The following is a 14,793-nucleotide window of genomic DNA, read 5'->3' as shown; positions in this document are numbered from 1 at the left end:
AATGTTCTTATTTTATTAGAACCCATGATCTAACTTACTGAATATGACTGTAATTACAAAAATAATAACAAAAACAAATAAATCTGAAAATTCTGCAAATGAAAAAAAAAGTAAAATGTAGCTATGGACTCTTTGGATTTAAATTGGACATATAGACTCAGTAACATCTTTTAAAGAGATCATAAATGTTTGATGACAACTGTGGATGAAAAATATGATGTGCAGTTTTTAATATGTTTTTCAAAAAATAAAACATATTATTAAAGTTAAGGAGAAAATACACGTTTTATGTTGCATTATCTTTGTTCTGTTTAAGATTTATTTATTTAGCCTACAGATGGGATTACATATTGCATTTTGTGGTGCTCTGCCTGTTTAGCAACAGTCTGCCTGTTATATATATACATACACACACACACACACACACACACACACACGCACGCACGCACGCACACGCACACACACACACACACACACACACACACACACACACACACACACACACACACACACACACACACACACACACACATCCCATCCCCTCCCCACGACTGAGCCCTTGATCCTCTGAGCTAATTCCATGAATTGTCCCAATCTAAATCCACAGATGGAGGGATGCACAGTTGACAACGCAGTGAGAATCTTGATGATAATGATGGACAGAAGGATAAGGAAGACCCATAGACTACATATAAATGCAAAGCTCCAAGTGTCCATCTTGTTGTCATTTCTGCTGAGTTTTTCTATGGCTTTACTGTTGTGTGACCTCTCTTTGCAGATGTACGAGTGACCCAGTGTGCCAACTCATCAGAGGGGATGGTCAAGCCAGACTGACGTCACCCATCAGCCTCTGTAATCGAAAGAGACGCTAATCCGTCTCTGCCCCAAAGCCTTGCAGTTGGTGGGGAGGAAAAGGGAAACATCCAGAGACAGAGAGGGAGAAAGAGAGACGAAACCAAGCGAAGTTGGATACAGGAGAGAGGGGAGCACATGTGGGCAGATGGGAGGACATATTGACCTGGACCAGAGAAGCAAAGGGCTGCCTTGACTGACCAAGGAAGACCAAAGCTTCACTCGCAACTGGATCTTCTATCAAGCTCTGGTATTTCTAAAGGTCTGGAAGCCCAACTTCTTCCAGGCTTCGCCCTGGAGGCCACAAGTTCCTGTGGAAGGACAGCAGAGGGGGAATGCTGTGGGAGCTGCTCACCCCCTCATGCACCCCCTCTGGTGTCGCCTTTGCTCACCGTGGAGGAGCCAAGCTTCACCACTGTGGAACTATGCCAAGACGAACAAGACATGCACCTGACTGCTAAAGAAGGGTAGGAAGCATGGTGTTTTAGACACCAATTAAACCCTAAGTAGTAAAAATCTGCTAAATTAGCTGCCGTATTATAATCACAACTCTGGAATTCAAGTAAGAGTCATGAAGATATGATCTTGAAGAAAATAACTGCAGGCTTTGCTAGAATAAAAGTTCCTGTCAATGGTAAGAGATAGAAATTAACTGATAAAAACATGTTGAAATGTCACAGGAAAGGAAAGTGTTTTAAATTTATCAGTGGATATACACTGTATGCTTCAGAGGCATAGGGATTTTCCATTTATGCCTGACTCACAAACACCAAACAACTTCTTCTCAATGCAACATGGTTTAGACTAGAAGTTTCTTCCCAGGTTTTTTATACAGTGTTTCGATCTATTCACTTCAAGTTTCATAATTAAAGCTTGAACACTGTCAAATTACCTGCCAAAACAGTTTTTTTTAGTTATGCTATGAAAATGAGCAAAAGACTTATCCTTTTTAAAATCTGTATGTGAAAAAAGATATGCATTTTTGAAAATTATATTTTCAAAATGTCATTTGAAAGCAAACAATTTTTTTATGACATTGACATAAGAAATTCTTCCCTACAAATTCAAACATTTAGAAGTAGTGACATTTTTAAAAACTAAAGAAACATTTAATGCAGGGGAGGCAAATTGAGCATCCGCTACTTAGTAAAATCCCTAAGACATCTAGTTAAAAATAGTGAGATATTTGCCACCCACAGTTGCTGTTATTCTTATCTGCACTTCAGATTAGGTTAAACTTTCCCCTCTCATTTCTCCTATCAGTGTATTAGAGAATAAACCACTAAGTGCAAGATAAATATAAGAACCACAGAAAAAAATGAGGGGAAAATTAAAGTGTTCTATAAAAACACTGAAAAACAATCCCCCAAAACTCAGAGTGAATAAACAACTGTATTTGTGACTGAAATAATATTTGCATTAATGCTGTAAAAAACAAAAAATTCTCATGGACTAAGCTTGTTATAAAGCTGAAAATCAAGCAAGTTAAACATCTCATGATGATAAATGGTAAATGGACAGAATTTACAAAGTGCCTTTCTAAGCATATTGACCACTACTTTAGGGACCCCAAAAGCTTGGGGTCCAAAGCTAATCTCCCTTGTTAAAGTTCTGGCCATAATCATAGTTTCAATCATTGACAATAGCACCACAAAATTCAAACTCCATTTATAACACCATATAGAATATTTCCTGTCAACATTGGCTTTATGAGGAATTCATTTGTCGTTAGCTGGTAAAAGGAGTTAGGTAAGCTGAAAAAACTTGTTTTCTAGTGTGAACTAAAAGTCACACTTAAGTTTTTATCAGTTTTTTTATTTGTATCATTATATAGGATAGTTTCACCAATTCTTATTTGATCCTATGAAATAATCTCAGGAAAGTTTGTTTGCCTATTGTCTGCTGCTTAGTAAAAAAATGGAAATCTGTGAAGAGTGATGAGAGTGATGTCATGTAAGCATTGACATGTAAATATATATTTATCCATTAAAGATTCCTATTTTGTGAATATATTGACAGATTAAAATCTGGCCCCATCAGACAGATGAAATTCTTCATGCAGCCAGCATGAAGAATTTTACACAAAACGTTTAAAATACAATCCTTTTTATTTACAGGAAGCAGAAAAATGGACTGTTGTACTTTTTCTCCAGAGTTTTCGCAACACCTGAGTTTCACAGTTGCCAAACAAGAGGGTGTTGTCAAGACACATGAGTTCCTCATCCTCATCAGGTTTTAGTCTGCTTTGGCCCTCAAAATGTTTTGGAGCAGTTGAGGAAATAACAGTGGCAAGACAAACAGAGGTGTGAGACAGGTTTTACTGTTTTTTTCCCCAGTTTTTGTTGTACATTCACGTTATTATTATTAAGCAAAATTTTAAATCAGACAAATATAACTCGACTAAATGCAAAAAGTATGTTTAAAAATAAATAAATTTGGGAAAAGAGCAATCCAAGATAACTAGCCTCTAAGCAAAAATGTTTCCACCCCTAAACGTAATAACTGGTTATTGCCATAACGTACGCTGAGTCTTTTACAGCTGCAATGGAGCTGCAAAAGCAAAAGCAAATTCATGTTCGAATTGTTTAAGCTCATACAACAGCACCTTAACAGGAATTAAGTCCAGACTTTGACTAGGCCTCTTAAAACCTCATATATAATTTTTTTTTTAGCTATTTGGAGTTCAAACTTGCTGTAGCACATTGAACTGTTGTCCTGATGCATAATTAAAGCGTGCTAAAGTTTAAGGTGCTGACGTAGAACAGCGAAATGTATTTTGTTGTAGAAAATGCTGTGTTAGCTTCCTGCCAGATGTATTGGGACACACAGTTCCACTTTTGTTCCATCAGTCATCAGAACTATGTCATTTGGGAAATATGAGTCAGACTAGTTTTGTCCTTACTGAATCATAAACACACCATATTTAACTGAGACAAGTGAGGGTGACAGGGCTTTAACTGTAGTTCTGGGTTGTGACCAAATATGGTAAATAAGTTGTTGATTGCAGTAAATTTTGTAGACAAGCCACTCTCTGAAGATCATACCTCAGTCCAATGTCTCTTTCATTTGTGCGTGACAAAAAATTACAACATGTAGGCAAGTGAGAGAAAAAAATCTGATTGATGTGTGAAAACAGGAACTATAGATATAAACGCTTAACCTTGTTAATCATAAATGTAAAAGATGACTGTTATCATTCAGACCATCGTCTTGCTAACAACTTTATGACCGGAATTTAAGGTGGTGTAGATTTGACATTCAATCATGTTAGACATGGACTGTTCTCTGTGCTAACAAAAATCTATCATTTAGTATACTTTTCTTGTTTGTCATGTATAAGACAAGCGTATTTTGTGGATGAGTGCAATCCATCAAGGGGGGGGGGGGGGGGGGAGTGAGGGTGACTGTTGACTGAGCTGAATCAATGATGAAACAATGATGCATGCGAGGGATTACACAGAGGTTAAGCTTCTTCATCATAATAGCTGCTGAAAGTTTCCATACCAGGTGGCACACAAACAGCTTAGCATGGAACACTTGTCAACAGCACAGTATCAGAAATTGAATTGCAAAGCTGCACACGTTCACAAGTGGGTCAAACATGATAGCATCCTCTCAAAGCCGATCCTGTTTGGATGAGAACAGGGTGTCCTTGTTTTGCCCATTGTGCAAACTGGCTTAGTGTTTGTGTATTGCTCATAGTGAACAATAAATATAGTTGTACAGAATCATAAAGCCTCCCATGATAAATCAAACAAACAGAAGAACAGCTAAAAATCTGTTCAGCTTCCCCCGGTTAGGTGGATCTCTGAAATCTCCTTGCTAAAAAATGACATGTTGCCTTGTAAAGAAAAATATGATTATCCTCTGGTTTCTTTACATTTGCCACATTACCGTAAAGTTTTATTGTGATTTATGACAGACAATATAAACTAGCATATAACTGAAAGGAAAGGGATGTATAGGTTTCAATGTTCTTTCATAAGATACCCTTAAATAATATTGAGTGTATTCAATTCAATTTAATGTCATTGTAAATACTGATGTTAAGCGAATTCCTCAGGATGAGGAAACAAGTCCACGATGACCAAGGAGCTAAGAAATGAATAAGTTAGGCTATAAAATATTATTTCTTACCTTGAACATTTCACTGAGAACTGTTCAATTCTCAGGACAATTCTCAGTAGGGCATTTCATATATCTGGCCCTTATGGAATAATGGCAAAAACCAGCCAATTTTGTACATTACTCTGATCATGCTGTCTCCACAACGACACAAAGTGGTGGCAGCATCATGCTGTGGGGATGCTTCTTTTTAGAAGAGACTGAGAAGCTGATCAGAGCTGATGGCAAGACGGGCAGAACTAAATTCTGAAAGAAAAAAAAAAATCTCAGAAGGATAACTGAGATTTATCCTTCTGATAAAATAAAGGCCTTCAAACTTCTATCTCTGTGTAGTTAATCCATGTAATGTGTTTAATTTTGAAACAAAGTTCTTCATATTAATTGGATTTACAATAATATTCTAATTTATTGACTGGGTTTGCTCTGTAAATGTGGCTCCTGAGAAGAATGACTTCTCTGAAAATTGCGTAAAGGCACTTTTTAAGTCTTAAAGCTTCCCCAAATTAATGTTTTGGAAATACAGCATTGATCCTAAGCAGACATTTGTGCTTCTGTTATTTACCAGACAACAGTGTCAAATAAAAGTATAACTGAAACTGAAAAATTAGGTAAAAATAAGCACAAAATGTGTTTTTGTGGACCAAAGTCCTATATTAATAAGCACCACAAATAAGTGCAGGACAACATTCCTCTTTCTCATCCTCCTGTTCTCAATCAAAAGTCACACAGGTCATCTTTTCAGGGAAGAATTCACAGAATATTTTAATTGCTTTACTACCTAGCAGGACATTTATGTAGCTGTGATTTGATAATAGAGCCCAGAATAGAATTTAGATTGCATCAGTTTTTAAATGGACATTTAATTAAAGAGCAAGACTTAGGAGGTTGGGTCACTGCCCTTGGGGTTATGCACTGAGTGGTTCTTATATGAAACAAACAAAATGAGAAGCAGGGAGAAAAGCAGAAGCGAAGCATGAGAGAGGAATAAATAGAGGATTGGATTCAGCTCTGCAGACCTTTCTATTTCCCATCAGCCATTCTGCAGGTGGGACATTCACAAACACATCCAGGTTACTGACAAAAGAAAACCCAATCAATTATTTATAGGAGCTCGTAGGTTGGCCAAAATGAAACAGAGCATTCGCTCAGGCAGGTTCCGAGCCATAAAATCAAATAAGGGGGAAAGATACAGACTATGATCCATTTTAGTTTACAACCCAGTTTGAACTGTGTATTAATCTGCAGAATTAATGTGTTTCACTTTGTGTGTGGGAGTCATGCTTGCACGTATCTGTACCAGGATTGGGTAACGTGATGTAGGACAGAAAATACATAAGCCAGTCAAAACGCTGGGATGCTCGATGATGCGACTCTGTGGTAACTGAACTTTAATTCTGACTCACATGGTGGCAATGGTGAGGTTACATGGGAGACCAGATGATTTGACTCAGGCGAACAAACTTTCAAAACCTTTCTCCCAAAATCCTCCTGAAACGTCAGCATTTTTATGGTAATAAACAGAACTAAAGAAACTGCAAACTACTGCAGATTTGCACACAAATCAAATAAAAGCCTGAAGTGAGAGTTACACTGATGTGAATGCAGCCATCATTCTGAATTGGTATTTACATTATTATGTAACATTTGAAAAACCATCATGGTAAGCTTTACGGTAAATACTTTTTCCCACTTGCTGCAGAGAATTTAAAACTATTTTTCTTGTTATTTCCCTAATTTTCCTTAGTTTAATTTTACTCTCTTTCTGCAGGAGTGTGCAGAAGATGAGTGATCAAGATCCAAACTGTGAAGATATGCAGAAGAAGGACCAAAGACTGCCATTCCAGGTGGGCTCTGTCGTCATCGTTGTACTACAATGTTACAAGGTTACCTAAATATTTCTGAATCTTTTTTGAATAGCTCAAAATTTCGCATAGCTATGATATAGAATACTCAGTGTCTCAGTTTCATACAACATACAACACAGAGATCCACAACTGAATGTCATATAAGGCATAAGAAATATAAAGTGTTTGAAACGAGCTGAAAGAGTGAATAAAAAAGAAACCCTAAAGCAGGACCTTGTGGGATACCACAAGCAATGGAAGAAGAGGAAGTTCTGAGTTTAGAAGCAGCAACAGAAAAGGATCAGAATATGAGAGTGAACCAAATAAAAACCTTAAATCACGTCTAACGTGAGCAAAACAACATTCTCCTGCAGTAGTATGCACCACTATGCTACTGGAGACTTGAAAAAGAGCAGTACCATTAGCATAAGATGTTTGGAAACTAGGCTGAAAACTCTAATTGAGGCTTTGTCCTAATCATCTGTGAGCTTGAAGAAATTTAGGTAATCCTTCAAACTCCATTAAAATTGAAGTATACGATCCTAAAGCTGAATAAATAATGTGTTTTTGTTGATTTTGTAATCTGCAGGAATATTGACGTTGAAAAACAGAGAATTAAATAGGCGACGGCCGAGGTATTTTCAATTCTGAGAGCAAGACTATTTATTTTTTCAATTCTTAACCAATGATTCTTCCAGATTTTCCCAGACCCGATAGAAATTGTCTTGGGACCAGAGGTGTCACTGAACAGTCCAGATCGGGACAAGGAGCGTCTGCCTTCCATCGTTGTGGAGCCCACAGAAGTGAGCGAAGTGGAAAGCGGCGAGCTGCGCTGGCCTCCCGAGAACATAGAAACAGAAGACGATGAGGAGGACCTGTTCCTGGAGCAGTGCATCCCCCCAGCCAACATTGCTGACTGGGGAGAAGACGAGGAAAAGGAGGAGACATCAATAGTACTGCAGCAGCAGTCAGGCCTGACACTCCTTGGTGAGCTGATGAGCATTCCCCCGGTTTTGGACTTAGCTTTGAAGTTGCAAAAAATTTGATTTGAATCTATCGTTTGCACACAATAAAAAATCTGCAAGTCTTCACAATGATGTTTTACAGAAAATTATAATTTGCGCATCAAATATTAATTTAATGTGGAAAACAGTTGTGCCTTAAAAAATAAACTATTAAAAAGATCAAATTTCTTAAATATTTAGATCAAAATTTTATTCTGTCAAAAATGTTCAGTGATATTTTTACAACAGTTATGAAATCCTACACAATTAAATGTTCACATAAGTTTAAATGTTATTGTTATATATTTAGATTTTCTGGTGTGTAAAACTATTTATGAAAAATAAAGCAAAGTGTTCTTAGCAGCATTAGCCAATATTGAGGGGCACATATGAATATTTTAATTTCTGTAAGCTTTGAGCAATCAAGCATTTTAGGGTCCTATTTGCTCCACACCAAAAAATATTATTCATAAATTAATAACTTTAGAGAAAACAAGCTTAAGATTAAATCAAAATGGAGCAAACAAAGACTTTAAAGAAATATGCTCATATTAAACTTCTGTCTTAAATAGGATGAAACAAAGAGAGAGAGGTTTCACATCACACTGCTACTTTATCTGTGAGCATTTTTTTAAACTATGTGGGTGGCGCCTCACATAGGAAAAAAATGATGTAATATTTTGCAAGGAAGCATAAATAGAACAGGAAATTTGCACACAACTTCATTTCCAAACAAAGCCGAAATTTCTCTACATGTTACATATGACACTTTCTATGATTTGTCTGATGGCCTTCTCACAGGGGAAAATAAAGCAAAAATATAGCCAGTTCCTTTTGAAAATGACTGAAATTATGCATTGTACATTAATTAAAAAAATTTAAGACAACAAATATAAAGTAACAAGGGCAGTTTGGCACTAACTGGGGAACTAAATATGTGCAGCCAGAACAATATCAAGCCATTGAGACCATAGCCAATCCAATAATATTTGTAAACCTAAAAACAAAAAAACACAGCATATTCTTTAATATTTAGAAAAGTAAACACAGATCCTTTCCATAAGTGGTACAATAGGACAGCCCTAATGCAGCAAACAAATCCCTCCATCCATCCAGTTTTCAAAGACAGCTGTGAAATGTTTCAGTCATTTTTTCATTAGTTTTAAGCCCTTGCAATTATTTGATTAGATACTTACTTTGAGAAATAGGTTTTAAAAATAAAAACACACAGCATAAAACAAATTCCTAACTGAAAATTAAAAGCCATTATCTTCCTCTTTTTTTTTTTTTGCTTTTCAAAATTAGTTGTAATGCCCAGAATGAGGGATTGCTGCAATGTTACCCACCTATTGCAAACAACTGCCACATCCTTGTTCGGGTGAAGTAATTGCTGCAAAGCCCGTCGCTCATTTGAAATAGCTGGACTTCATTTGAATAAAAGCTTGATGACATAAACCGAATGCATCGTTTTATAACTAGGACTTTGAATCTGTCTAGATACCAAGATTTAATGTATCATATATTTCTGTATTTTAACTGCACCGGAGTGTTTTGTAAAATGCTTTGAAATGACGCTAGTTTTGAATTGGTTCTATGTATATAAAAAAGTAACAAAGACCAACACAGGACAAACGGGGTAAAGGCAGAGAACCCATGCCTGCTTTTGAAGGCCGAGCAAACTCTCTGAATTTTGTAGTGTGTAGTTTTGCAATGCTTTGAAGCTAAATCAAAACTTTTTTCTTTCTGCAGACCTTCAGTCTGATGCATTTAGAGACGACACACCGACTCTTCCTCCCAACAGTGCCCCCACCTTCCACTAAGAACATCGCCTCTGCTGACCCTGTGAGGAAACATCTTGAGATGAACTGTGGCAATAACTGTTGGGATGAAAAAATAACAACAAAAACAGCTGCAAAGCAGCAAACACGTTATCATGATAATAGTTAGGTAAACAACAACAACAGCAACAAAAACGCAACAAAAAACGACAAGGCAACCGGGACATTTTGGTTCAATGTCTTTGACTGAAAGGATTTTGATGTTTTCTGATCGGGGAAGATAATCATCCAAACACAAATGGACAGATTTTTCTTTTAAAAGTATATTTTAAGGCAACATTTAGCTGAAATTGAAGGTTTGTGTTTCATTTCTTTTGGGATGTTCCATATTCTCAAAAACCCTGATGCCGCAACTTTTTTTTTTCCTTTTCTGCTCCTTTTCCTTTCACATTGGGTAGTTTAGTTGAAATATTTATGTGCTTATTCCTCCAGTAAGTAGGACGTAGTAAATCACAGTGCGCTAGCTGCCTGCTGATGGTTCATATAACTTGGAACTGCACAGGACTTTTACGTGTTTTTTGTAACAAAGGTTTGCTTTCAGCAGCAGAAAACCAACAGTTCTTGAAGTAAGATAAATGTTTGAACAGATCAAACCCCAAAATGTTTTTGCTTTTGTGGGAAATCTGAATAAACAGACATTATTATTTTTTAAATTTTAACAATAAAGTATTTGTTCTCTTTATATGGGAAAGATGAGGGTTGTAGCATATTTAGTATTTTAAATATTCCGTTTACTTGCTTGAAATGTTGTTAAAGTTCTTCTACTTAGGGCAAGATCCAGACACTACACACTCCATTGACGTAAAACATACAAACTTAAATTTTTCATGTAATGAGAACAAACAACTGAAGTAAAATTCAATATTGTAACATGTTATTTATGTACTTTAAATGTTGACAAATTCTTTGAATGTTGTATAATTTCAATGTGTGAAACGCACCTGAGGCAACATTTATCCCATTAACATGGAATAAATTCTATATCTGGTTCCTGTGTTATGGAAGGATTTAATTCTGACATGTGAAATCTAAACACATTACTTTTGTTTTACATGCTTCAGCTTGCAGTCATTTTTAATTGTTAAAATTCCTCCTATCATTATGTAAAAAAACATAGAAAACCCCTCAACATTAGGAGGGGTGTGTGTGATATGTGATGTCACATTTTGCTTCACAAGATTTTCATGCGTTTTACATTTTTTTCCATAGAATTCCTTTTCCATCTGTCTCACATTAGGAATGTTTTCCGTGTTACACATTTTACAGCACAATTATTTTCTCGCGTCACAACAATTTTCACATTTAAAACATCATAATTTTACATTTGGAAAGGTTTTCCTCACAGGTTTCACATGTTGTACAAACTATACATTTACATATTTGTTTCAATGTTTTTACATAAGAGTATCTTTGAATGTAAGATGTGGGAAAATGTTACCCCGAGTTGTTCTTCATGTTACCGCACAATATAATTTATGTGAAACACATTGGGAAATGTTCTTCGTTTCAAATGTTTCCTCAAATGTCACAGGACAACATCATTCCCATAAGTTTACACAATAAAATGTTCAAATGTTAAACATGTAGGACAATGTTTTCTCAAGTTTCGTTTTACTACACAATATGATTTTCAAATCAGAAAAGTTTGCTGGGAAGCAATCCATGTGTAAAACAAACAAACGTTAGTCTGATATTATTATGTGTACCTACTTTCTGAAAATGTCTATTTTGTTTGAAAAAATAAATGTCGCCACCGACCACCGGTCAATGAAACTCGTAGTGGTAAAGTTGTTTGAGTTTCTGAATAAAATGGCTGGATTACCTCCTCAACAATGCAGTCAGGTTCTCCAGAGTCCTGCTGATGACATAATTATTTCATTCAGGTGTGTCGGAGCAGAGATGCATCTAAAGGTTTCAGGTCACCAGCCCTGAAGGACTGGAGAACACCTAGCAAGAAAATGAGATTCCTCCACAGGACTTATGCTTTAAGTAGTGCAATAATCCAAATTTTTTTTTTTCTTTTCCAAGCAAAACTCTCAAGTAAAGTAAAATACACTTCAATACTCAAAAGTAAAACACAGTAATGACAAATAAGAAACTTGTCATGATGTGTAGCAAAAAAGTTAAATTCCTGTTTCTTAAATATGTCCAGGAAATGATAAAAATCCACTTGAAGGAAACGGAAGTGTCACAACAGAAGTGAGAAGAGCCAGAATCATGAACAAGTGAAAGTATGATCCTTCATGAAGAAGAAAAAACATTTTAAAATAGCTGTGAAGAAAATTGTGCTGAGGGTTTCTATGCCTTCTATGTCTTAAAACAGTGTGACAACAAAGGACAAAATAAATCTAAATGAAATAAAAATAATAATAATAAAAAAAATTCTTTGTACTTGTTACACTGTGCTTCCTGTACAAATAATGCCCAATCGTTTACAGGAACACTTAAACACCTTTTGCTGTGATTTAGCTGTTTCAATTTCCTAGAAATTCATTAGCATGCACAAAACACTACATTTTCATGAAAAAGGTCAAGGCAGCCTACATGTTGTCAGAGTGTCATAAACTTTCAAAACAGGGAAACTTGACATTGTGCAAAATGTTCAAGTTGTTCAGATTCACAGATTCTCTACGTAATCACTCTGTTAAGCTCTCATTGGACAGAACTGTGTAGTGACTCTTGTGCAATTGTGCTGATGGGTGTGTACATCTTTGAATGTGTGTGTTACGGGGGTTAGAGTTGTTAAAGGTACTCTTCAATGCAGTCGCAGCTTCATAACTTTCTGTTAAAGAGTCAGGGTGGAACTCCAACAAACCAATCAACCGTAAGTAGGCACATTCATTAAATCTAATAGGTTTTTATTAGTTTGTTTTCTCAGAGGTAATCTACATACCCTTATGAGAATGTAAACTAGATTATTGACTCTAAAATGAAATTAGACAATAACTAATTCAATTAAATCTTGTCTTCACTTACAGATTTAATTTAATATTACATACGTATGTTTTTATTAGTTTGTGTTTTTTCAGAGGTAATCTACATACCCTTATGAGAATGTAAACTAGATTATTGTCTCTAAAATGAAATTAGACAATAACTAATTCAATTAAATCTTGTCTTCACTTACAGGTTTAATTTACTATGGATTCAGAATATTCCGGCAGTTTGGACAATTTCAACTTCTCTGAAGATTTATACCCTGACATCTTTGGGAATAATTTCACAGAGTTAGACTTACTTCCTGAGATTCAACCCATACAGATGGTGTCTCTGGTCCTCTACGCCCTGGTGGTCCTGCTTGGAGTACCTGGTAATGCGCTGGTTTTGTGGGTGACTGGTTTCTGCATGAACCGCTCGGTCACCTCTATTTGGTTCCTGAATCTGGCGCTGACTGATCTTCTGTGCTGCCTGTCCCTCCCTCTCCTCATGGTGCCCCTGGCACATGATGACCACTGGCACTTCGGCCCACTAGCCTGCACTCTAGTTAAAGGCCTTTTCTATTTGGTGATGTACTGTAGCATTCTGCAGCTGGTTCTGATCAGTGTGGATCGCCTGTTGCTTGTTAAAAAAGTCGTATGGTGCCAGAACAACAGGCGACCCAAGCAAGCTGCATGGGCATGTGTGGCTGTGTGGTGCTTGGCTCTGCTAGGCAGCATCCCTCAGTTTGTCTACGCCCAGGAGATTAAAAAAGGGGAACATAAGAGGGAATGTGTCCTAGCATACTCCAAAGAAAGCTCTTGGCCCATCGTATCCTTTCGGTTTGTGATGGGATTCATCCTCCCCTTCTTTGTCATTGTCATCTGTCACCTGGTTGTCTACAGCACCACCCGGAGGGGACCGTCACGTGGTCGGGCCAGATCCAAACGAACCCTGAGAGTCATTGTTGTTGTGGTGCTGAGCTTCTTCTTGTGCTGGCTCCCCTTGCACATCATGGACTTTATCGAACTGGCAACCCCTCTGCACTCTTTCCACAGTCCAAGAATCTACCTGGCTCAGGTGCTGGCCGTCTGTCTGGCATACTTCAACAGCTGCCTCAACCCTCTGATCTACGTGTGCGTAGGGAAAAGTTTCAAAGACAGCATGAACCGCTCAATGCGTCACATCCTCCACTTTGCTACCGAGGACCCAGCCTCAAGGGGGAGTATAAACGACACCAAGAGCACCAGCAACGAAAGGGTGACGACCAAAATCTGATGGACTTGTGTTTACAACCAACGTACAATCTTTAATTCCTAAGGAGAAAATATGTGAATGTTAATTCTGTGCAAGTTTCTTGGCCATGAACTTAAATTCAGTTTGGAATCAACTCTGAAATTTATGCTGTGTTAGTTTTTCAAAGAGACCATGTAAAACAGAATAGTTGACCTCTGCAAAGGCAGCTGTTGGGTCGGGTTCCGCCTTAGTGGGTAATCAGGATGTCTTGCACAACTTGTGATGTTCCAGCAGTTCCTTTTCATGTATTTAAAACTAAAAAAAAACAAGGTCCCACTTCTTCTTTTATAGAAACATGATTTTTATTTTTGTTTTTTTACTTTATCTTGCTTTCACATATTACACTGCTATCAAAGTAATTTTCAAAATATTGTATTCTCTCTTCATGACATAAATTTCCCAGTAGAATTTGTAGGGTGGGCATTTTATTATTTAAGTTGTTGTTCCTAATACAAACCTCAAGAGGGAGACATTTTCTAAACGTCTGAAGATTAAAAAGGGTACATTGCTTGTATTATATTTTATTTAATAAAATGTAGCCCTGATAAAACTGATTCTTTCAAAATATTTTTTTTAACAGTAAACAAATGTTCTATTAAAATGATGCATTTTTTTTATATTTACATAAAGACACAATTTTATAAGAATTACAGTGCAGGTTTTCAAATATTACATACGTATGTTGCTTCTATTTTTAAAAATTGTATTTCAAAACATTGTAAACTTTTACTTTTTAAAACAAGTGAACATGTTTGCAGATTTTTTTCCCTGAAATTTTTGACAGGATCTTCTATCATTGCTTCGTGATATGTTTTGGAAAATAGGTAAACACATATTTTATTCGACAATAACAGTGGTGTAATTGAACTTTTAAATAATAATAATCCTATACAAAATTAAATACCCTTAAATATTTAT

At 36.5% G+C, this 14,793-nt stretch overlaps 2 protein-coding genes across 2 annotated transcripts; both read left to right on the top strand.

Moving 5' to 3' along the window:
- Nucleotides 1–1,175: 1,175 nt before the first annotated feature.
- On the top strand, nucleotides 1,176–11,436 carry lbhl (LBH regulator of WNT signaling pathway, like). Its single transcript, XM_014982487.2, has 4 exons — nucleotides 1,176–1,319; nucleotides 6,746–6,821; nucleotides 7,520–7,808; nucleotides 9,575–11,436. The coding sequence occupies exons 1-4, from the start codon at nucleotides 1,297–1,299 to the stop codon at nucleotides 9,643–9,645; spliced, it is 459 nt and encodes a 152-aa protein (XP_014837973.1). The 5' UTR covers nucleotides 1,176–1,296; the 3' UTR covers nucleotides 9,646–11,436.
- Nucleotides 11,437–12,380: 944 nt separating this feature from the next.
- c5ar1 (complement C5a receptor 1) lies at nucleotides 12,381–14,425 on the top strand. The gene is made up of 2 exons (XM_014982489.2): nucleotides 12,381–12,487; nucleotides 12,793–14,425. Exon 2 carries the CDS (start codon nucleotides 12,805–12,807, stop codon nucleotides 13,855–13,857), a length of 1,053 nt encoding a protein of 350 aa, XP_014837975.2. The 5' UTR covers nucleotides 12,381–12,487; nucleotides 12,793–12,804; the 3' UTR covers nucleotides 13,858–14,425.
- The last annotated feature ends 368 nt before the right edge of the window (nucleotides 14,426–14,793 follow it).

The sequence above is a fragment of the Poecilia mexicana genome, unplaced genomic scaffold (assembly GCF_051168715.1).
Source record: "Poecilia mexicana isolate PSO_F unplaced genomic scaffold, ASM5116871v1 scaffold_13, whole genome shotgun sequence".
In the NCBI taxonomy this organism is placed as follows: Eukaryota; Metazoa; Chordata; class Actinopteri; order Cyprinodontiformes; family Poeciliidae; genus Poecilia; species Poecilia mexicana.
Note: the sequence above shows the minus strand (reverse complement) of the source record. Positions and strands in the feature narration are given on the sequence as shown.

Coding starts and splice junctions, on each gene's coding strand:
- lbhl (XM_014982487.2), top strand. CDS start 1,297: ATGCACCTGACTGCTAAAGAAGG. Junction 6,822..7,519: donor ACCAAAGACTGCCATTCCAG/GTGGGCTCTGTC, acceptor TGATTCTTCCAG/ATTTTCCCAGACCCGATAGA. Junction 7,809..9,574: donor GTCAGGCCTGACACTCCTTG/GTGAGCTGATGA, acceptor TTCTTTCTGCAG/ACCTTCAGTCTGATGCATTT.
- c5ar1 (XM_014982489.2), top strand. CDS start 12,805: ATGGATTCAGAATATTCCGGCAGTTTGGACAATTTCAACTTCTCTGAA.